Below are 23,793 nucleotides of genomic sequence, written 5' to 3'. Positions count from 1 at the left end.
AAAAGACTATTTACAATACCACCCAATAGATAAAACGAATCTATGTACACAACAACAATACCAGTACTGCACAAATAGTATCACATTATTAGAGCTTTGCAATTAGAGAAAAAAATAATATGTGAAAGAGATTAATTAACCAAAATAGAAAAATAGCTCAGGCAATTACAATGGGAAGGTGGAGGGTCAAAGACCAAACATAATAGCAGCATTTCCAATTGTCATGACAAGGCATATCAATGGGCAGAAAAAAGATGCCTGAAACAAGAATTTGTAAAGAGTTTGAATGTGTTTAACAAAAGTAACACTCATCATTCATTCAGACAATATATCTTGTCAATCTTGATTCACCAATCAATGCTACATCAAGAACACATATTCCATAGTCATATTTATTATTCCACATGAATTTATAATTATGTCATAATAAATATGGAATAATCGTGGGTGGAAACTGACATAATCATGATTTCATAGGGAATAATAGATATGACATATTTATTTTTTATTCGGATCGAGTGCAATGAATTGTCAGTATTGTATGCAATACGGGTAGCTTGTTGCATCCGATTTCTATCTATTTGTTTTATGAGTAACTTTACTCTACATATTCACCAAGGTGTTTTAAGTAATTTTTTGTTTTCTTTATTTATTATTGTGGCTGACATGAAAAGTCAGTTAAATTAAACACGTCATTTCAGCTAGTATAAAATAAATGTGAAAAATAGGTAGTTGCGAGTGACTTGACTATTTGCTGAACTAGCAAAAACCCCATTAGTAATTTAGAAAAAACATTCAAGTGACTTTTAAAGTGATAACAAGTTATTGAGTGCTTCTTTATTTTTTAAATTATAGGAACCATTTTTAAACACGTACAAAATTAGGGTTTCAATTTTTCTATGTTATATAATTTTTGTTTTGTTCAAAAGACAACATGGTTTATAATATCATTTTTTTTTCTCGATTTATTTATTTGTTTATGAGTAATTTCAATTGGTTTAATCATATTTTCTTTTAACCTGAATATTTATTTATTTTTTGTTTGTTGGGTACTAATAACCGTAGAAGATAGTGTCTTAAATGAACCAATGTACGCGGTACATTCAATAGCGGAACCTCCGATTTGAACTTTTAACAGCAAGTACGCCACCTAAGAAATTCAAATACGCTTTGGATTTTGCACATCGTCACAGTATCTGATCTCTGAGATTCAATACTATAGTAGCTCCGCAGACCAAGTTCGGATCGGGAAATTAGGGTTTATACACAATGCAGAGCTCATAGGCCTCGGTTCCTCACTATCACAATTCGGTGCGAGCCTAGGTAGTTTTTTCGGTGCCAGAAATGCAGAGCTCGTCGGGTTCGGCGGCCCAGCCGGAGGCCATACTGGAGTGGCTGCGGAAGGAGATGGGGTACAGGCCCTTGGGACCGTACAGCGCGGCGAGCGGCAAGTCTCAGCTGCCCTCGACGGACGCCCTCCGCAAGATTTGCCGAGGGAACATGATCCCGGTCTGGAATTTCCTGATCGCGCGGGTGAAGTCGGAGAAGACGGTGGAGAACATTCGGAGGAACATCACGGTCCACGGGGGAGGTAGCGGTGGGGATAGCGGCGGTGGTGGCAAAGAGGAGGGTAGGAGTAGAGGGAGGAGGAAGGAGAAGGCCGCGGCGGCGGAGGAGGGATTGGGCGTCGTGGAGAGGAAGGAGGCAGCGTTGCTGGAGAGGGAAGCGGCTGCGAAGGAGGTGGAGAGGTTGAGGAATGTGGTGAGGAGGCAGAGGAAGGATTTGAGGGCCAAGATGCTGGAGGTTGCGAGGGAGGAGGCCGAGCGCAAGAGAATGCTCGACGAGCGTGCCAATTACAGGTTCGGGGGTTTGGAAAATCAGTGGCTATGTTTTGCTTCTATCTGTTTGTTGACTTTTGCGTGATTTGTAGTGTGTTTTGGTTCAAAGAAATAATAATTGTGTTGTTTTGATGAGGAACGAATTTGGAATATTGTGTCATTTGAACGATGTCGGTTCTTTTTAGTTAAGCGGTTATTATACGCATTGCGAATGCGAAGTTTATGTTACCACTGATATGACTATGTTTTGAAGAAGTAAACTTTGTTGTGAGAAAGTGCACGGAGTTTGTTGAAGTAGATGAGCAGTGATTACCATACACTGAATTGCGTAGGCCTTTTGTAAATGAGTCCAATAACGATATAGCGCATGTTACCTTTTTTTTTTGATGGTGTGTTTTAATAATTTGCTAACTAAACTCAATTCAACAGAGCTTATATTTGCTTACACATAATGCAGGCACAAGCAGGTGATGTTGAAGGCTTATGACCAACAGTGTGATGAAGCAGCAAAAATATTTGCAGAGTATCACAAACGTCTTTGTTACTATGTTAATCAAGCAAGGGATGCTCAAAGATTAAGTCTTGACTCTTCAGATGAAGTGATTAAAAGATTTGGTGACAGTGAGAAGGAAGCTGTGTATTCAACTGTTAAGGACAGTAAATCTGCGGATGACATGATTCTTATAGAAACAAACCGGGAGAGAAGTATCCGAAAGGCATGTGAATCTCTTGCAGCACGTATGATTGAAAAAATATGCAATTGTTTTCCTGCTTATGAAGGAAGTGGTATTCATTTGAATCCTCAATTGGAAGCAGCCAAGCTAGGTGTTGATTTTGATGGTGAAATACCTGACGAGGTTAGAGCTGTTATTGCAAATTGCTTGAAGAGTCCTCCTCAGTTGCTTCAAGCAATTACTGCATACACTTTAAGGCTGAAAACTCTAATTTCTAGAGAGATTGAGAAAATTGATGTTAGAGCTGATGCAGAAACTTTAAGGTATAAAATTACATTCTTATTGTTTTCAATTTGTGTTCATACGAATCTTCGCACTCTTTGTTCTACTTTGTTGATGTTTGACTATGGTTTTTTAGTTGGGGGTCTAGGGGTCTATTACTAGTCTTCTACTTAGTGCTACTTGTGTGAATCTCGGACCACTGATTGCCGACAAGATCGTTCTTCTACTTAGTGCTACTTGTTTGAATATCAGACCACTGTTTGTTGATGAGGTTGTTGCTTGCCCTATTTTTGAACCATCAATTTTAATAGTTCACTTTAGAAAATAATTTGTTTGAGGTCTTCTTGAGTGATCATTTATAATGTTTGGAGTTCGAGAAATTAAATATATTTATTGGCTCATTTCCTATGAAACCTTGTTTGAGAAAAGTAACTTTAAGATTTTAAATAGATGATCAAGCTTGGTTTGGTCTTGTATGGGGATTTTTATGTTTTACTGTAAGCAATCACATTTAAGTTTTTAGCACCCGCGTTTACAGCAATGCTTGGAGCAGGTTTTGATAGCTAGGATGCACTCTACATATCATTGAACTATAACTAGAATTTTAAGTATTTTGATAGTATATTTAAAATTGTTCCCGCCATTTCTCAACTATTTCTTCTCACATACCAATCTGGGTCAGCATAGTTTATGCTATTAGCTTAGATGGTTGCTAGAATAGATGTGAATGATTTTGAAATGGGTTGGATTAGAGGAAGGAGGAAGGTAGAGCAACAATCCACAACCAAGAGAGGAAGAAGGAAAAGGGAACGATGCTCTACCAAAATTGTCTCACAGATAATTTTTTTTTTTTTTATGAGTAATTCAATCTTCTTAGAACTGTAAAGGGGCGTAACCCAAGTACATAGGGAGTATAAAAAGAGAGACACCCAACTAGGTAGCAGAAAAACACAAATTCAAAAATTATAGAAAATTAGAAAAAAGAGAACTATTGTAGGCAACCATCCAAATATAGAGAGACTTGAACATGACAAATTTCTAATAAATATAGGTAGTTGTATAACAAGTCTTCTACTCCAAGCCAATAACTCTTAGTCTTCTTACTTAGCCACCTTAACATCTATGTAATTGTGTCATGGCTGCCAATTTGGCACTGCATCAAAGTTGTCTATTGATTTGAGCAGAGCTTTAAGAATGGGGATGTTGTATATCTGGGTTTGATATTTCAAAGGATTTTTTTATACCTGAGGGCAGCTTACGCGTTTAATGGTATTTCAATTAATAAAAAAAAGGGTTATTTCTTTTGCATCTATGTCAACTCAACCCTTTGAAGTATGTTCGTTTGTTAAAGGTCCTTCATTGGACATGTAATATTTTTTTGGTAAATAGGTAGGTAAAGTTGGACACAGGCTGTTAGCCAAGAGAGGTGCATTTGCTTTATGGGTCTTGGTGCCTATTTTTAACCTCCCTAAAAGGTAGTAGTTTCCATTCGTTTCTCTTTTGGCAGACATGGACTCTTTTTCTAGTCAACTATGTTTGTTTTCAGGTTATTCCAATAGTTTTATTGCTTTTCATTCTTTGCCAGAGGATTTCTCATCATTTTTGCATATAGTTCTTATTTTTTTTCCAATAAGTTCATATTATTACTGAAAAATGGTTTTCATTCTTGGCTCTTAAATTGTCGAGTTTTCATTAGTTAGTTGAGTTGTATCACAAATTTGATGGATTTTGTTACACAAATTTTTTTCCTTTAACGTTTTGTTTCATATTTTTGATATTGATGAATAGGATACATACTCTCATGTATGTATTGTTTTGGCATGATTTACTCCTTGCTTTGACTTGTTTCATCTTTTTTCCCTTTTGATTGCTTAAAATCATTATAATGATTTCATATACCATGTGTAAAATTTGTTCCCTTTTGTTTCATCTTTAATATCAAAGAGGCCTTTTGCTGGTGTAATGCTTTTTAACTTTTTAAGCATCTACTGGTAAAGTTTCGGTCTCTTTAATCAATGTGCAAACACCTTTTAATGGACCAATACATTTTGATTGCTGAATAGGTACAAGTATGAGAACAACACAGTTATGGATGTTTCTTCTCCTGATGTGAACTCACCATTACACTATCAGCTTTATGGTAATGGAAAGATTGGAGGAGATATACCTTCTAGAGGAACTCAAAATCAACTTCTTGAAAGACAGGTACCTTTTTGTTTTTCATTTTAATTTTATTCGTTAGTTACTGCATAGTTAATTTATTAAAGCTTTATTGTTCGTTTGATCTGCAAACTATTTTGTTTTCCTCTCTTCGGACCTTGACTCGTTCTTTTATTAATATTGCAAGTAGTTATGTCTCTCTATCTGATCTTTTTTTTTTTTTTTTTTTTTGATAAGTAATGTTTCTCTATATGATCTTGTCAAGTGCATTGCTCTCTCTCTCTCTCTCTTCTTTTCTTCCTTGTTTTTCTTCATCCCAAATGAAAGCCCTCAATCTCATACATGTCAACGAAAATGGGTTTAAGCTGGTTTTAGAACCAGACTCGTACATTTTCTTAAAGTGCTTTGATTAGACTTTGCACTCTACTTTCTGCTTCTTCTTCATTCCCCCCCCCCCCCCCCCCCCCCCCCCATTTTCTGATTTATGCTCAGTTGATGTCATTGGGAAGGTGTTTAATTGATTATGGTATTTTATCTTGTTCACAGAAAGCTCATGTTCAACAATTTTTGGCTACTGAAGATGCACTGAATAAAGCTGCTGAAGCTAGGGACTTGAGTCAAAAACTTGTAAAACGTTTGCTTGGAAGTAGTGATGCAGTTGTTGGAGGTGCATCACAGACTGTCGGCAGTCTTAGGCAATTCGAGGCAAGTCTTTGTGCATCTTATGTATTTCAGTTTAACAATAATCTGGGTGGAACAATGCTATGGTTGGAGATTTTTCGCTTGTGTCTTTGTTCTTATTCGTTGTTTGTTTAAAATATTTTATTTTGGTTAACTCAACTAATTAAGGTAATCAGGGTCAGTCACATGTATTCTTTCTCTACGATTATATCCTAGATAAAATACAATCTGCGTTGCTTCCCCATTTAATATTTCATTTTTTTCACACTCTACAAACTTGAATTAAATCTCTCTAAATCAGTCACTCTTCTCAAGAGTAGATATTGATAGTATCTGATTTTCAAGTTATATTTCTCCCCTTGGGGAAGTGGTTGATCATTGGACCGCATTTTTTATTATTTCTTGGTGTGTTGGTGCAGTTGGATGTTTGGACAAAGGAACGAGAAGTTGCTGGGTTGAAGGCGAGCTTGAATACTCTAATGGCTGAAATACAGCGCTTGAATAAATTATGTGCGGAGAGGAAAGAAGCTGAAGATTCTTTGAAAAAAAAATGGAAGAAGATTGAAGAGTTTGATGCTCGTAGATCTGAACTGGAGACCATATATACTGCTCTATTAAAGGCTAACATGGTAAGATATCTCAACTTTAATCTTCTTGTAAAACCTGTTAATTAGTTCTATGTAGAGGCATTCATAGGGCATGTTTTGTTGTCTGATGAAAATTGGAGGGTTTAGTTTAATTTTAAATAGCACTTAAACATTCAAATTTGTGAATTTTTTTAAATGAAGCCATCAAATACAATTTATGCTGTAATTAGACCTACTAATTTGAGCTCAAATTTGTGATTAAATGGAAGCACACTTTCACTTTTCACAATAACTGGTGTAAAAATGGCCAATAGCCCCCATCTTCAGTTATGGATCTGTAGGTAAAATTATAGTTGGAAGTGAGAAGGGATAGTGCAAGCTTTCCAAGAAACGGTATCCAAAATGTGTAGTATCTTAGGCAGCCAATCATTTATGTATGCCTTTGTGATATAGTTATGTGGTAAAAGTAGAATATGGGTGGAACTTAGCATTTATGGCTGTTGTTTTCTTTAAGTTGAGCAGCATAAGTAAACAATTTGTTTTGTCATAGATAATTCTAAGGTGATTCAACAATCTTGTAGGATGCCGCTGCGTTTTGGAACCAGCAGCCATTAGCCGCAAGGGAGTATGCATCAAGCACTATAATTCCAGCATGCGCACTCGTTGTGGACATTTCAAATAGTGCAAAAGATCTTGTTGATAAAGAAGTTTCTGCTTTCTATCGAAGTCCTGATAATAGCCTCTACATGCTTCCATCAACCCCACAGGTTTGTGAAACTATGATAGAACAAGTTGTTGTTTGGGTTAGTTAACTATTTATCCCAAGTTTGTTTGCAGTCTTAGATTTTGGTAATTGTTGGTTTGATTGTTTTGTTTTGCTTTCTTTTTATTGGTATATTACTTGTGCATCCAGTGGGTCTTGAATTGACTCCACTCTCCATCCTTTTCTTATGAGAGGAGGAAGTACTATGAGCTAGCTAGCACTCAATGACTTGAGGTAAATTTGAATGCAATTCTTATTGTGAGCATGGATACCCGACATCTACTTTTTGTTGATTAGGGGTGCCATTTCAGAATCTGATGATGATTTCATTACAGATGACTACCATTGGCATTTATAACCACAATTTGAAGTTGCTCCTACGATCCTCCTCTTTTTTCTCTTTTTTTTTTTTGGGGGGGAGGGGGGGGGGGGGGGGGGGTGTGTATTAAGGATTACTAAGATTTGTTCATTCTTGTACCTTTACTTGTGAATGTGTCTGGTGCTATCTATGTTCTCAATGCTGCCATAGTGCCTGTGATTGCTAGTGCTGCTTCACTCTTAAGTTCATATCAAAAGTTGCAACCCTAAAGCTTAAGATAGTTGGTAGTTGGTCGAGAGGTCCAACCAGTACATAATTTCATAACCAAGCTCACACCAAACCTATGAGGGACTCATACTTCAACACCGCTCACGTGTTGGCCCAACGAAAACAGAATAAATCCAGTAGTACCATAGCCAGAGGGGCTCAACCAGCCTAATGAAATAGTGACAGATGCAATTGAACCAAGCATGTGGAGTCCAATAATAAACAAACCGCATCCATAACGTGTTGGAAATATCCGCCTTAAATGTTTAAGCTAGTTGGTTGAGTGGCCTAGTTTGTACTAAAACCATAACCAAGCTTGTATCTTAATGATGTGGGATTCATTCCACAACAAGAATTTATTGCTCAGAACTCCTGGACCTGTTTAAATACTAAATTAAAGAGTTCCAGTTTGGAGCCCCATTCCGAATTGGGTGGCACCCGATAATTGGAATGATGTGTAAAGGTTTAATGTGGCCCCTGTACGAGTATGACATGACAGGACAAGTCAAGAATTGCAATTTTCGTGGATTCTCCTCTTGAGATATATGTGGAACTAATGTTTTGAAATTTGTCTGCAATGCAGCAAGTTGCATGCTTCTTGTGGAGGTCTGGAAACCTATTATTCAATGTGTCTCACCTACCTAGTTTTAGTTGGTTCAAATACCATGTATGAAATTCTGTTAATTATGTGATATGTTGACATTCAAGTTGGATGTTGATAATGGTGTCACGGCCTATGTGAATGGATTTACTGATGACTACTAATAAGATAGATGTTGACACTATGATATCCTGTATGACATCTCTGTATGGGAAAGCCCTACTTCCTAATGTACTTACCCTGTGTGTGACTGCATATTTTTTGGGTTCAAATCTTTTATGCTTTTGAGATCATGAATTTTTTTCTCTGTAACAGCTTGCATCCATAAATTCTTGGACTTATTTTTGGCTTATTTTTTCAATAATTTTGCATCAGGCACTCTTAGAGTCTATGGGTGCTAATGGATCCACTGGACCTGAAGCTGTTGCTTCCGCAGAAAAGAATGCTGCTTTATTAACTGCAAAAGCTGGTGCCAGGGATCTATCTGCAATTCCATCAATATGCCGTGTTTCTTCTGCACTTCAATATCCTGCTGGTGAGTTTTTGGCCATCAACATCATGTTTTGCACAAAAGTACCAGTTGCCTCTTTCCTCCATTCATAGAAATCTTTCCTTAAAACTAAAATATCAAGGAGTCCTAGTTTGGAAATAAAAACTACTTGCTTATATTTTTTTTGTTCGCTAACTATGTACTAATTTTGCTTTTTTCACGAATGGGTGGGATATACACTAGGTAAACCAACTTGACCCGCCAACTTTAGTTGCTTCTAGTATCTCAAGGATGTATAGTAACCAATCTTAATAACTAATTGTTAAAATATTAATTAAATTATTAAATCAACAATTTTCAATCAGCTTAAGCTTTTGAGATAATTGGTGATTTAACATAGTATTAGAGCAAAGATTTTGAGTTCGAACTTTGTCTCTGCCATTCACTTCCCATTTCAATTAAACATTTCACTTATTAAGGGGAAGTTTGAGCCCACATGTGAAGGAAAGTGTTAGAATATTAATTAGATGATTAAATCAATAATTTCCTATGACATTAAACTTTTGGGGTAAGTGGGGATTTAACACTAATGCAACAAAGACAAACATGCATGCAAACTTGTACATTTATATGTGACAAGACACTCATACCACACATGCTGCTGTCATATTCTTAATTGTCTAGTATATGTAAGGTAGAACATGGCTTGGATCAGTACATAATAAGAGCCAATGACTTAGTGCTGGTTTTACCAAGGGTAAATTAACTTTGTCTGACACAGTGTAGCCCTTAATACTCATCTGTGCCCACAGATTTACATGCACTCAGCACAAAATGGGTGCCGAATATGTCAAATGTTAAGTTGTTTCACGTACTTCTTTTTCTAGGATGTGCATAAGAAAAATTAAACAACATTGAACTCCCAGGTTTTGGAAATTCTTGGATTCTCCATAAGAGTTCTTATGAAATAGTATAAAAGAAGCACATATGGTTCATGTGGTCTGATCTACAGTTCTAAGTCTTAGGGAATTTTTTGTTGTTACTTTTTTTTTTTTTGTTAAATGTAGTATTGGTATTAAAAGGAAGTTGGTTGCAAAGGTCAATGTGGTAGGTTTTGGGGATGTTGCTTTTTGGAAGTTGGTTCTATTGGGCCTTGTGTGGTGTATTTGGAAGGAAAGAATGGATCAATGTTTTGAAGACTGTGAACAGACGATGGGAATCTAAAGGATTTTTTTCTAAAGACATTTTACCTTTGGACAATTGCCTCAAATATTTCTAGTTTTTGTGTTTTTCTTTACCTTTTTCTTCTTCTAGTTAGGTGGATCTCTTGTATATTTCATGTGCACTTGGGTTGTGCCTTCTGAGCTTTTTAATAAATTACTTTTACTTAGAAAAAAAGGGTGTGGGACTGCTTTGTTTAGAGGTTTTCAACTTCTTTGCTTTAGATTATTTTTAGGGCTTTAAATGCCCACTTGATGGCTCTCTGTCCATTTCTGATCCAAATCATGGTTTATGATCAACTGATAACTTTTACTTGATAATCAGGTTTGGAGGGTTCAGATGCTAGTTTAGCATCAGTGTTGGAGTCCCTTGAATTCTGTTTGAAACTTCGTGGTTCTGAGGCTAGTGTGTTGGAGGAGTTGGCAAAGGCAATAAATTTGGTTCATATACGGCAAGAACTTGTTGAAAGTGGTCATGCATTGTTGAACCATGCTTACCGTGCTCAACAAGAATATGACAGGTGAAGCTGAAAATGTCTTCTTGCTGAGAAAAGTTTCTTTTTTGCTTTAGCTGGCAGTTTCTCCCTCATTGAAATTAGTCTTCTCAATGAACTTGAATATTGTTTGAACCACCAATGACCTGGCAAGGTCTTTTACCAGTCTGGCTTTGTTTCAATTTTTTTTTTTTTTTGTCTCTGTGATCTGTATCTTTTGAGAGATGCAGTTAAGGCCTATTTATTTAAAATTCTTTGCCTTTCCTTGATCTTCTAAGTTCTACCTGGACCTGTCTACACAGCTCTTGTGCTATCTTGGAAATTGTTCTATATGATTGAGCAATTCGACTAAGTATGGTCACATATGCATTGCATTATCTGTGATTTTCTTTGCCTCTGTCTCTTTGTTAATATCCATTGACTACATCTTGCAGGACAACAAGTTATTGTTTGAATTTGGCTGCTGAACAAGAAAAGACAGTCGTGGAGAAATGGTTGCCTGAACTTAAGACTGCAGTTTTGAATGCTCAAAAGTCCTTGGAAGATTGTAAATACGTTGAGGGTTTGGTGAGTAAACTACCATCACTAGAAGTTAAATCATCGGTAGTAAACACTGCTTATATGTTCATAATACCTAAGGCACCCGTACACAGGAAGTTTACAAAAAGACCACCTAGAAAAAGAAAAAAAAAAAAAAACAAAAACAAAAACAAAAAAACCCCCCACAAAAGCCCAAAAAGGACCCCAAGCGAAACCCCCCCACATGTTAGAACCCACCAAACTACAAGACACCCAACAACACAACCCAAACCCACTAAAACCCATGACCCCTGCAGAAAAAACTCCATCTCCTTCCCCCGCAACAACAAACAACAGATTGACCCACCGAACTGCTGACAAAACTGCACCCCATCAAGCGGTCTCCCCCATCAAACTCCCACCCCATTAGACCAAGAAACACCCAGAGAAACCACCACCAACCAATACTGCGCTGAAGATAAAACAAGCCCGTCGAACCAACAAGCACCCGGAGAGGACACCATCGGAGAAACCCCCTCGTGTTTATTAGTTGAGAAAGGGCATGCCATAAATGGTTTTATGCATGTTCACAACTATATTAGCTCTGATATAAAAATTTTGGGTTGGGTGGCGCAGTAGATACATTGGTACAACTATTCCTGATAAACTCTCAAGTAACATATTCTTGGTTGTTGACAAAAAGGATATAGGCGTGATTAGTCAAAAAGTTTTAGACAAAATATGGGCTTTCATCTCCTTGTCCTTGCTCCCTAAACCAAGATTTTGGCTTTTATCTTGTGGAGCTCACTGTTGTTTTTTACATTTCCAACAGTATAGGTATGTGAGTATTCTGAATTATTTTACTAGAATTTGAGCCCCTATAATCTAAATGGATCCCTTTTACAAATTACCTTTAAAAATATTGACTCAAAAAACATGTGTGCTTTCCAACACTGTGGGTAAAACTAACAAGAGTTTTCATCTGGGGACAGCATGGAACTTAACAATTGTTTGGTTTTGTTATCAAGCACTCTGAATTTGGAATAAATGATGTATGGTTTTCAGTTTTTAAATTGCTTTGTTTGTCCTTCTTTGCATGGCACAATTAGTTGCAGTTTTTTGATACAGTAATGGAGCCAGTTAAGAGTCATTTATGGAGATTCAAAACTCTAGACATGCTGTCTAAACACTATCTGACTGCTTTTCCTTGGGATTTGTTTGATTGCGTTATTGGAATCTTATTTTTCCATTATCCCAATCCTGTTTTCTGGGGAATTTTAGGGTGATAGGTAATATGTAAGAAGGAAGTTAAATGGCTGTTCTTCAAATGCTTATGGGAGGCAAAAAAATAATGCTTAATTCAAAATTGGATATTTCTTGAATTCAATTTTTAACATTCATGTTCGTACTTGTAAATCAGTTAGAAGACTTTTCTCATATTTACCTACCACTAAGAAGTGTTAGAACCTTCTTTTCTTGAGTCCCTTAAAAGCAGTTATCTCTTCCTCAAGCACTTTGAATTGTATGACTTTTGAAGCTATATGTTTAACTCCAACATGCCAGTTCATCATTCTTGAGTCTAGGTTTCAGGTAATCATGCTTGTTGGAGCTTGACACCTTTCTCTCTGGGCAAAAACAGCTTTATTTGTAACTTATTTGCAAGTGATGGGCAAAACTAGTATTCCATGTCAATGGTCTTTAGGCCAAGTGGGATCTCCTCCCTCCATATACAAGGGGTGGAGGGTAATGTCGCGTAGTCAATCGCATATGTGTGCATGAGTAACTACTGAAAATAAAATATTATTTATATTCCAGTTGCAGATGGTGGTGTATATTAGTGTTCTTGACTCTTTTCTTTTTGATTTTGTTCCTTATTTTGGATTTTTTTTTTCTTTAAATCCTTGTGTTCTGGCATGACATTGCAGCTTGATGAGTGGTGGGAGCAGCCAGCGTCAACCGTTGTTGACTGGGTTACAGTTGATGGGCAAAGTGTTGCTGCTTGGCATAATCATGTGAAGCAGCTTCTTGCATTTTATGATAAGGAGCTCTTGTGAATGAAATCTCTCTTTTGCCTATGTTTTTTCTTCCCCCAATTTCACGCCAACACGGAAAACTACATTGAACTGCAGCATGTTGGAAGCAGTGTGCAGTGCTGGTTAGCCTGTTGGAAGCAGTGTGCAGCGCCGGGTATACATCCTTTTACATGTGGTTTAATTTGGGGGAGATGGCAGTTGGGGCTTTTATTTTGTTTGTAGCTTGATATACGGCCAGACCAGTATTTTATCCTTTCCCCTATTAGCTTTGTACAGAATGGTTCTTCCTCAGGAAGATGTTTTTGTATCATAGGGTATTTAGAGTTCTTGGGTTTTCGGTGGGTTTTTTTTTTTTTTTTTTTGCCCTTTTGGGGTTTGATTAGTGCCATGTGATTCAATTGTAGTCATTTTGTGTTTGTAATTTAAGTCTTACATGGTTATAATTGAAGTGGAAGGTGCACTGTTCAGGATCATTAAGGACAGAACTTTGTTTGAGTTTGTGTCATAATGTTGTATCCGGTTGATTTATTCTTAATAAATTGTTGCACATTGACATCAAATTAGAACAAACTTAAGGCTGCAAAAACTGGCACACGAGTGAAGAATTTACTCTAATTGATCACTGGAACTGGAACAGGAGATGATTGAGATGAAGATTCCCACGTCTTTCAGATTATTGGACTTTTAACTGAGCATTTCGAAGTATTTAACTAATTCATGCTTAAAGTATCTTTTGTATTTTGGTACGTATCTGGTGTTAAATCATGTGGGCATAAGTTAGAATTGGTCATGTTTACATAATTACATATTACCACACGGTGAGCACGTTACAATGATGTTTAAAAGTTTTTAATGATGTGACACTGTATACACATTAAACGCAAGAAAACAATTTACATGGGAAAATAAATCTTTTCCATTTCAAACTATTTCACGGAACTTGTGCACGCGTTTAAGCTCCTTAGAAAATAACTAGCTATCATAAACACAATGGTACTGTTTTCTTACAAGTTTGCTACATACTGAAAAGAGGATTTAAATTTACAAGTTTGCTACATGCTGAAAATAGAGGATTTAAATTTTCAATAATTGATTGTTTGAATTGCTAACAATTTAAACAATAAATGTGAGTTTTTATGGAGCTTACTTGTTCTAACAAGTAGATAAGTTATCCCAGACCTGCTCATTCATAAGAACTCTCTTCCATTTATTGCCCAAATTGCTAATCTTCACATATTTGGACAAGAAAACTTCTTTCATAATTTCATGTTATTACCTTTGTCCCTTTTTCTTTTGGCAAGAAATACAAAATTATCTACTAAACCTAACTAGCCTTTATAGCCGTCCGATAGAAAATATAGGGTCTCTTGTATTTATGCGCCTCCGTTTCTGAACTCATTTTTTTAATCAGTTAATCTTATTGAAGCCTCCAATTTTCCACATGGAAGTACAATGGCTGTGCCATGCCAGCTAGGGTTTGGAGCATGCGTTACAACATGCATCAAATAGTTTGTTAATGATTTTGTGAAAAAAAATGTTTTTGGTTTTGAAAATAAAAAAGCATTTTTAAAAAGTTACCCAGCGATATTATTTTACTTTTCCGATTGTGATTTTTGGGCATGTTAACATGTGCAGCTGTGTTATGGACCAATAACCATAGACAAAATATCAAGGTCAATTTTCATATGTTAACATCAATTTTGTACCTATCACTATCAAGGAACATTGAAAGAAGATTGATTGGGATATTCAACAAGGAGACATGGAATCCCTAATTGTTGAATACGTCTAAACTCGTCCGTGAATACCAGACGTGACCTAATTGGCATGCCTTTTGAAACCCGTGATGAAGAGGTACTGTTATTTTAGAATTACACAAAACCTTCCCTTTTAAAGTTTCTTTAATATGTCTCTTTTCTTTTTCTTTTTTGTTATCGGCACATAAGTAAATGATTTTGTAATATTTCTGAAATTTTCAGAGGATATATGTTAATCTATTGTCATCCAACTCTTTTTGCTCCTTTTTTAGTATTGGTGAGCTTGTAGAGCTCACAATGCTCACCTAATTTGGTGGCTGCCCTCTTACGATGCTCACCAAAATTCGTGAGCGTTGTAAGAGCTTATCAGATGTTTTTCTAAATTATTGAATTAGATGCAACTTATTTTGTTCTCATTTTAGCATTTCGACTATTCAAAATAACATTTAGCTAGCCAAATGAAAATGCTATAATAGGCACAAATCTCAAGATTTTTACAACCTTTAATCGAGTCGGCCCCTGGTATTTATTTTCGTATAAAATTTTCTTTTTAAAAATTATAAGAGAAAATGACATGAAACAAGTAATGCCAAGAGATAAATTTGTCATAGATAGGCTACTATTTTGCTTCTTTGTTGTTATGTGTGATCGTCTGAGCATAGGAATCAATCCCAACTCTCTTCTTTCTTCTTCTTTTTTGTTTTTTGTTTTGTTTTGTTTTGTTTTGTTTTCTAAGATAGAATGTGGACTACCCAAATATCAAGGGCCTTGTGGGCTTAGCTGAGGGCCCATTCGCCCAAAGGTAGCTTCAACAATTCAACCCAGATCTATGGCCCAAACTCGCCTCCTCCTTGTACACACCCCAAATGGTAATAATTCTAAAAGGAATGATATTACCAGTTTACGAACTTGCTCTATAAGAGAAAATGATTAGTTGGAAGCACTTCTTCAATGGAAATAATTTGACACTTTTGTGCCTTGTTTGCTTCGAACCCACTCATAAAATAAACGATTTGTTAGAGGCATCATCTGAAGAGAATTAAATTATGAAGACGTACCACTTTTGTATTAGTCACCTTGACTTTCGATACTTGCCTTATTAAACCCGCTTGCCAACTAAAGACAAAAACATCTGTAAGGGTAAAACATTTACATCACAAGCATGCAAGCTACCAAGCGATCTCTCACCATTCTTGCTTACATTACTTACATTTTGTTCATATATCTTCTTGATTTCATCCTTATCAATTTAAGCATTGGATAAGGTTTTATTGTCACTCCCGACATGCCACTCTAATCATTGTACTTTTTATAAGTTTTCTATATCGGGGGTTCGATGTACGTAGTCGTTGTATCAACAGAATGCTTGCGCTACTTTTACTATGTGGAATAACTTTTAGACCAAGTAAGCATCTTGGAGTTTAATCACTCGGCTGTAAACTGATATGGATGGGCTGCTTGGCATTGATGTCAATCACATGATTTAGTTGAACTTTGTGATGAAAATGTTGATGAAACCCAATCAATTTGGTTGCCTGGATTGAAATTCCTTGTCGGGCCTTTTCTTCTCGTGTACACAAAATTAATATGAATTTCGGGAAAAGTAATGTTAATTGTTATGTATCACACAAATGTCTAGCAGATTTTTTATAAAGCTAATGTGACATGGTCTAGTAGTTATTATTATTATTTTTTTTAATTTTTATTTTTATTTTAATAAATACTGATTTAAAGACTATTAAATCTTGTCACGTGTGAAGGATACAATTGCCTTAAAAAAAAAAAAAAAAAAAAAAAAAAAAAAAACTGTTTTAGCCCCTATGCAAAGTGCCTTGTAGCCTTGCGGTTAGCTGGTGTTAGGAACAACCTGAGCCATCTAGCTCTCTGCTAATTAATTCATCACAAAAGCCTGGGCTTAGATGCTAAAGTAGTTGAAAGGGTTTGAATAGTTCACAAGCTTACTGAGTCCCGGATTCGGACACCCTATTATTCTTAATTTTTGCAAACAAAATGGAACAAGAAAAAATAACAGAAGAGTCCATGACAGACAGTAAAAAGTCTGCTCAAATTACTAGTAATTTGGATGATAACAATGAAGATTCCAATCCCATACCGCCAAAAAAGAAAGAAAAAAAAGGGGTATAGAAATAAAAGAAGGGATCCCATGTCAGGGGATCCCTGCCCACTGAGTCCCAACCTAAAAAGGCCTAAAAAACACCAAGAGCCTAGCTTGTAGAAGGTTCGAGCTTATTGAGATCACATGAGTGTCATCTTTAGTACTATGAAATGAAGTGAAAGCTACAAGTGATTCCGCATAATTCTGAATGTCGTTTAGTGCCTCCCTAGCCAGTTTCAATGTGAATGGCATAATCCCAACAAACACACGTTTCCCCAAACTACTTGTCATCAGTCGCTGTTTTTGAGACTCGTGAAGTTTGTGGCTACTCTATACATGTCTCGTGAACCAACAGTGACCCAACTATACCCCATTGGCATTTTTTGCACCAACAAAAGAACAAACTTCAATAAATTTTATGTAATCAAAGCAAGAATCACCAACTATAGGCCTCACTTTATATCTAACTCTCCCATCTCCTGCTTGCCTCTTCTCTACGTTACTGCTTCTAGTTTGTGGTTGACTGGTTTTTGCATGAATGACATAAAGAGGCTTTGTTGCTGAGGTTATATATAAAAGTAGAAAAGCTCCTAAATTTATTATGCTTCTTCTCTCTTAGAAGGTTTAGATCGATATATAGAATGTCTGTGTTTTTAGTTATATTCTTTCTGCTCTGTCTCGCATTTAATAGCCCTTCAGAGGCTAGGCCTGAGAAGAAGCTTCCATCTGCAGTTGTTGTTGGCACTGTCTACTGTGACACATGTTTCCAAGAGGATTTCTCAAAGACCAGCCACTTCATTTCAGGTTCATTTCAATAACTTCATCATCAATATATATATATATATTAAGGCAAGTTTTGGGATATTTTTAATAACTTTGTGGAGAAATAATTGAGTGCAGGTGCAACTGTTGCTGTAGAATGCAAAGATCATGGGAGTGCTTCAAGACAGAGTTTTAGGAAAGAAGTGAAAACAGATAAACATGGAGAATTCAAAGTCCATTTGCCTTTCTCAATAAGCAAACATGTGAAGAAAATTGAGGGATGTTCTGTCACATTAATCAGCAGCAGCGAGCCTTATTGTGCTGTGGCCTCAACAGCAACTTCATCTTCTCTCCATCTCAAGTCAAGAAAGCAAGGGACTCACATATTCTCAGCTGGGTTTTTCACCTTCAAGCCTCTAAAGCAGCCAAACCTCTGTAACCAAAAACCAAGCATTCAAGATTCCAAGGAACTCTCAATTCCTCCAACCGATGGTTCAGCAATTCTACCTCCAATTCAAGACTCAGCAGTCCCAGATCTTCCCCCCACCACAAATCATTTCTTCCTTCCCCCTCTTCCTGGACTGCCTGGGCTTCCACCATTGCCACAACTCCCACCACTCCCACCACTTCCAGGACTTCCATTTCCACCTACTCCTGAAAAGACTACAAATTCAAAACCTGCTAAACCCTCACAAGATAAAAAGGAAGCCAACCCGGACCTTTTCTTTCCACCACTTCTGCCACCTGTTATACCAAATCCCTTCCAGCCACCTCCTCTTATCCCGAACCCATTCCAGCCACCTCCACTTTTGCCTAACCCATTTCAGCCTCCGCCAGCACCATTGATTCCTTTCCCCCCAATACCAGGTTTAACTCCACCACCAGCACCGTTGATTCCTATCCCACCAATACCAGGTTTAACTCCACCACCAGCACCATTGATTCCTATCCCACCAATACCAGGTTTAACTCCATCACCATCACCACCACCTCCACTTCTGCCATTCCCTTTCCCTCCAATATTCCCATTCCCCCATTCCCCACCACCACCAACACCAACACCATCTCTCCCATTCCCTTTCCCTCCAATATTTCCATCCCCACCACCTTCTTCAAAGCATACTCCTCCTTAACTAATCCGAATCTACCCATCTACAACTCTCAAATAATACCTTTCCAATGTTGGTGATTTTTTTTTTTTAATGTAAATTCTAAGATGTTTGTGGAACTGCCAGAACAATGGAGTTGGATGTTTGTGGACTAGCTTGTAGTGTACCTTTTTTCTCTTTTGTTTTTGTTCTAAGCGCACGTAGTATGTGTATTGTGAGTGACTAGGTTAATTGTGGGAGACTAAAATAATGTAATATTGGAATAAAGCTAAGGTTTCAGACATCACAGTCTTTGCGTCAAAATTACCGATAAATTAAAATTTAATAATGATAATCTCAAATTGAATAATAATTTTAAATTACACATCACATTTAGGATGACAAGAAATTTAGTCCTCCTTATATTATTATTCAATTCTTTATATTAATGTAATTTTAGACGGTTTTTAAGCAGAAATTGTGATTTTTTTTTTTTTTTTGGAAGAAAATCTGATATCATTCAAAAGAGTATCAAAGCTGGAGCTCTACATAACAAGAGCTAAATGCTCTAAATTGACTAAATCAAAAATATAATTAGGAGTTTTCCCAAGCCAAACCTTGTTTAAAAAATTTTTTGCTACCTCCTTCGCTAGTTTGTGTACAGCCATAGTTGATTCTCTCTTTATATAGCACACCTCCCAGCGCCCTTCAAGACTACTTTGGCATCATCAATGACCTGCCCATAACTATAGCTGCCCATAACAGAGATTGTGATTGAATGAGAATCCAATGCATTTTGGTTTCATTTATGAGAATTTATTACATTTTACCACCCCAAATTATTGCTCTTGTTATAATGTTTTAACTCGACTTTCAATTTAGATGATAGGACTTCTAGAATTTGAAAGGATTATCACAACATGCTTCTTAGCAAAGTTAATCACCTCTTTACTTGTATGAATATATTGGTAGTTCAAAGTTAAACCTTCAAGAATAAATTGGAGGCCGGTTTTGCAACATTTTTTTCAAAAAATTAGGGTCTGTTTGAGACTGCGGTTTTAATAAGTGTGATTTTAAAAATTGCGTTCTTAAATATTATGTTTTTGAAATCGCTACTTTTTAAAATCGCAAAAGTGTTTAGTAAAACATATTAAAAAGTAATTTTTTATTAAATATTTATCATGTGAAATTTTAATTTTGGTTTAAATTCACGCTTTTTTAAATAAGCACCCATTGAACTACTTAGGGAAATTGCAGATTTTTTTTTTTTCTATTTTAAATTTAGTATTTTTTAAATCATAATGCCAAACACCTTATTTTTTACAATATCTTTTAAAAACACAAATTATTCTTACAAAATCGTAATCCCAACCCACAGTCACCGAGCTCAGGAAATTCCGAAATTTCCAAAAATCCCGAGCGTTTTCCAATAACGCAAAAACAAAAAGGAAAAAATTGGAGGCCGGTTTTGCAAAACACGAAAGCATGCGCTGATGCGCTTAGGCATAGGCGTACTAGCGCATTAAAAGATCGAACTTGTAATAAGTAAAAGTTACAAGTGCTTATCGCAAAATAGAACTTTAAGGGCTTAGCATCGCGACGGAGAAAATTGTCAGAGCCTTCTCCCTTCCCTTTCTCGGCCTCCGTCAACGTACCAACTAGGCTTTGCAGTCAGGCACCACCATGGTAATATTATTCTTTTTTGAGTGACATATAAGTTTATGCCCATTGTTGTCCCCTTAAAATTCCAGAAGATTCATGTACCTAATATCATTGAAATTATTGGGATGCAAGCATGCTTAACAATCAAGCAAAATCGGGGGATTATTATCACTTTTATACATAATGAATTGTTGAAGTTACACATGCAGAGCTCTGTATTCACTTTCATTTACTTGTCATCGAAAATTTACAAAATGGGTTGTTGGAAGTTGGTCTTTTCCATAGGCTTCAGTCATCAGATTTGCAAAGGGTTAGCTTAGCTTGGAGAGTATCAAATACTTGGGTGGGCCTCTCTTTGATTCAATATTGAAGGAAAATTATAGGCATATCTTTAGTGGGGTAGTTGTTTTGGGAGAACCAGATGTATGCTATGACTGAAAATTTGTGATGATTTGTCTCGTGATGAGTGGAGGTTTGCTTCTCTCATTTGCTTACTCAAACTGAAATTGTAACGAGACTAAAGGAGTAAGTATGTGTACTTTGTGTTTATTGGAACAGTACAACTGTTTCCATCAAGGTCATTTGTTGTTTACTCTTTTTTTTTTTTTTTTTTGACTTTTGTTTATAATTTTCATAGGCTCCCAAAAGAGGTGGGAAAGCCCCAATAGCAGCAAAGAAGAAACCTGTAAGTAACTCTCTCTCTCTCTCTCTCTTCAAGTGTTAAGAAATTCTCCTGTTTAGAGGACTTGGATGTGACTATCTTTTATTGAATATAAGTTTCTCTGCTTTTCCATTAATTAACACTGGAAATTACAGGAAAAGGTTGTGAACCCTTTGTTTGAGAAGCGGTCGAAGCAATTCGGCGTTGGTGGTGCATTACCACCAAAGAGAGATTTGACAAGATTTGTCAAATGGCCACATGTTGTTCGTATTCAGAGGAAAAGGAGGATCTTGAAGCAACGCTTGAAAGTCCCTCCTGCTATAAACCAGTTCACAAAAGCGCTTGACAAGAACCTTGGTATTGGTTTTAGAGCACTTTCTTATTTTGGCTCAATATATTATGGTAGCCATGTGAAAAATGGTGCAATTTTGGTACAAATAAAAATGGCATGCGAGTGTTATATGAGTAACTACAATAAAATGGGATGTGAGTGTTGTATGAGTAACTTCTATAGACTTGTCAGTGTCATGGTATATGAGTTTACATGGTATTATGTTGTATTAAAGCAAGTATTTCTGGAGCCGGATATTCAACTTCTTTGGCATTCTATGTTGCACAGCTACAAACCTTTTTAAGTTGTTGCTCAAATATAGACCTGAGGACAAAGCTGCTAAGAAGGAAAGACTTCTAAAAAGAGCACAAGCTGAAGCCGAGGGGAAGAGTGTGGAGGCAAAGAAACCCATTGTTGTTAAGTATGGCCTTAATCATGTTACATACCTCATTGAGCAGGTATTTTTAAGTAATTGGCTGTTGTGTTCTTTATTATTTAATTTTTAGCTAGCTTCATAGATTATAGTGCATGATGAGTCTCTTTGGCTTTAAGCTTTTCATATTGACCTCTGCGGCTAGATGGGTTTTGTGGGATACAGCAATTCTTTAAGATGTCTTGGAAAAATGGAATTCTGTTCATTACTTTTAATCTTGAGTAATGCTAAACACACTCACACTTCTCCATACCCCTTTCCACTCACCCTTAGGTGGCTTTTAAAATCACCGTTAGATTAAAATCCAATAAAGATCTGTTCCAAATTCAATGATGGTGTTAAAAACCACCTAAGCGTGTGTGAAAATGGGTGTGAGGAAGAGGGAGTGTGTGTAGCATTACTCCTTAATCTTTATCTTTCTTTGCCCCTTTTTCAATGACGACCCATATGCTTGATGGATACCTATCTGGTTTCTAATCATTGATTCCTCCCTTTACTCCTATAAGATTCATCTTTCACCATTTTGTTGGATCCCTCATGTTACCACTATGTAATTTCAGCTTGGATTGCCAGCATTTGCATGCTAGTGTATTAGTCAACTTCATTCTTCAATAGGTTGTACATTCTTCTGAAAAAAAAAAAAAAAAAATTTAATCCATGTAGAACAAGGCCCAGTTGGTGGTTATTGCTCATGATGTTGACCCAATTGAGCTTGTTGTTTGGTTGCCTGCCTTGTGCCGGAAAATGGAGGTCCCTTATGCAATTGTGAAGGGCAAGTCTCGGCTTGGAGCGGTGATTTTTCTACTCTTTTTCTTCAATGCAATTATTATTTCTCATATAAAGTAAATTGTCTCAGTTATGCAGGTTTGAATCACTGACTCTATCTATGGCTGGCTTATGATATCTCTTCTTAAACAGATTGTACATAAGAAGACAGCTGCAGCTTTGTGCCTTACATCCGTGAAGAATGAAGATAAATTGGAATTTAGTAAGATTTTGGAGGCAGTAAAGGTAATAGTCTATGATGAATGGTGGCAAGACAGATTTTATTTTATTCTTCTCTTTTCCTCTAGGCTTTGGGAAACTAGACCGTATGAAACAATTTTAGAGAAAGTTTCACTACTTTCAAGGACAAAGTATCATACTTTATTGGTTAATAAGGTAGTGATTTTATGTGAGTTATGTGATTAGCGAATACTGCAAGTTCTCAAATTACTCATCTTGCTGACCTTTATCTAATAAGTAATGTCAGAAACCACATTTTAATTCCTCTACTATCCTAACCCGTTGACGTGACAACGTTAACCAGCCCTTAGTTTTTTTTTTTTTTTTTTATAAAAAAAAACATGGGCTGATTGGCATTGTCACGTTATTATGTTGGATAGTAAATAAAAATGTGGTTTCGAACATTACTCATATCTAATAGGATTGATCCCCCGTCTCTTGCATCATTTCATTTATTATTAGTAATGTAATGATTGTTGCGTAAAATCTCTCTCATCTTTTCATTTTTCTTATAAATACCAGGCTAATTTTCATTTTTCTTATAAATACCAGGCTAACTTTAATGACAAGTATGATGAATATCGAAAGAAATGGGGAGGTGGCATCATGGGTACCAAATCCCAGGCCAAGACCAAAGCAAAGGAGAAACTGCTTGCCAAAGAGGCTGCACAAAGATTGTCTTAAGCTTGGACGCTTAACGAGCAGAATGATGATTTGACCCTGGGAAAGAAAACAATATCAACTATCAAGACGATCTTTGCATGTTTTCACTTTTTTTTTTTTTTTGGTGTGTTCATTGTTTTATGTGTCATTTCCGATAAGTTTTGTACTAATTGTTTAGCTAAATCTTGGTTAAATTATTATTGTTTGTTTGGTTGGAGAAAGGAGATTTTTACAGCCTTGAGTAGATGATCTGTAGACATTATATATGGTGTGTATCCGTCCAAAGGTAATGTATAAGACATGATATCTCCATCCAATAATGAGGTTTGTCAATCATCGCTTGCATAACAGGAAGTGTATGTATGTGGGGTTTCTTTGAAAATGATT

At 36.4% G+C, this 23,793-nt stretch overlaps 3 protein-coding genes across 3 annotated transcripts; all 3 read left to right on the top strand.

Annotated features, from left to right (window-relative positions):
- Window positions 1–1,102: 1,102 nt before the first annotated feature.
- On the top strand, window positions 1,103–13,482 carry AUG5 (HAUS augmin-like complex subunit). Its single transcript, XM_059595450.2, has 10 exons — window positions 1,103–1,859; window positions 2,296–2,835; window positions 4,858–4,999; window positions 5,501–5,659; window positions 6,055–6,264; window positions 6,804–6,989; window positions 8,548–8,707; window positions 10,208–10,403; window positions 10,811–10,943; window positions 12,821–13,482. Exons 1-10 carry the CDS (start codon window positions 1,345–1,347, stop codon window positions 12,947–12,949), a joined length of 2,370 nt encoding a protein of 789 aa, XP_059451433.2. The 5' UTR covers window positions 1,103–1,344; the 3' UTR covers window positions 12,950–13,482.
- Window positions 13,483–17,191: 3,709 nt separating this feature from the next.
- Window positions 17,192–18,951, top strand: LOC132180927 (uncharacterized). The gene is made up of 2 exons (XM_059593925.2): window positions 17,192–17,605; window positions 17,702–18,951. Exons 1-2 carry the CDS (start codon window positions 17,443–17,445, stop codon window positions 18,694–18,696), a joined length of 1,158 nt encoding a protein of 385 aa, XP_059449908.2. The 5' UTR covers window positions 17,192–17,442; the 3' UTR covers window positions 18,697–18,951.
- A 1,227-nt stretch (window positions 18,952–20,178) lies between these two features.
- On the top strand, window positions 20,179–23,742 carry LOC132182710 (large ribosomal subunit protein eL8y). The gene is made up of 7 exons (XM_059596029.2): window positions 20,179–20,337; window positions 20,951–20,998; window positions 21,130–21,331; window positions 21,594–21,763; window positions 22,402–22,530; window positions 22,657–22,749; window positions 23,296–23,742. The coding sequence occupies exons 1-7, from the start codon at window positions 20,335–20,337 to the stop codon at window positions 23,425–23,427; spliced, it is 777 nt and encodes a 258-aa protein (XP_059452012.1). The 5' UTR covers window positions 20,179–20,334; the 3' UTR covers window positions 23,428–23,742.
- The last annotated feature ends 51 nt before the right edge of the window (window positions 23,743–23,793 follow it).

This window comes from Corylus avellana, chromosome 5 (genome assembly GCF_965113065.1).
Source record: "Corylus avellana chromosome 5, dhCorAvel1.hap1.2, whole genome shotgun sequence".
Taxonomy (NCBI): Eukaryota; Viridiplantae; Streptophyta; class Magnoliopsida; order Fagales; family Betulaceae; genus Corylus; species Corylus avellana.
The sequence above is the reverse complement of the archived record's forward strand: the minus strand, read 5'-3'. Positions and strand labels throughout refer to the sequence as shown.

Coding starts and splice junctions, on each gene's coding strand:
- LOC132182710 (XM_059596029.2), top strand. Junction 21,764..22,401: donor TTACATACCTCATTGAGCAG/GTATTTTTAAGT, acceptor TAATCCATGTAG/AACAAGGCCCAGTTGGTGGT. Junction 22,531..22,656: donor GCAAGTCTCGGCTTGGAGCG/GTGATTTTTCTA, acceptor CTTCTTAAACAG/ATTGTACATAAGAAGACAGC.
- LOC132180927 (XM_059593925.2), top strand. CDS start 17,443: ATGTCTGTGTTTTTAGTTATATTCTTTCTGCTCTGTCTCGCATTTAAT. Junction 17,606..17,701: donor GACCAGCCACTTCATTTCAG/GTTCATTTCAAT, acceptor AATTGAGTGCAG/GTGCAACTGTTGCTGTAGAA.
- AUG5 (XM_059595450.2), top strand. CDS start 1,345: ATGCAGAGCTCGTCGGGTTCGGCGGCCCAGCCGGAGGCCATACTGGAG. Junction 2,836..4,857: donor GCTGATGCAGAAACTTTAAG/GTATAAAATTAC, acceptor ATTGCTGAATAG/GTACAAGTATGAGAACAACA. Junction 8,708..10,207: donor TGCACTTCAATATCCTGCTG/GTGAGTTTTTGG, acceptor CTTGATAATCAG/GTTTGGAGGGTTCAGATGCT.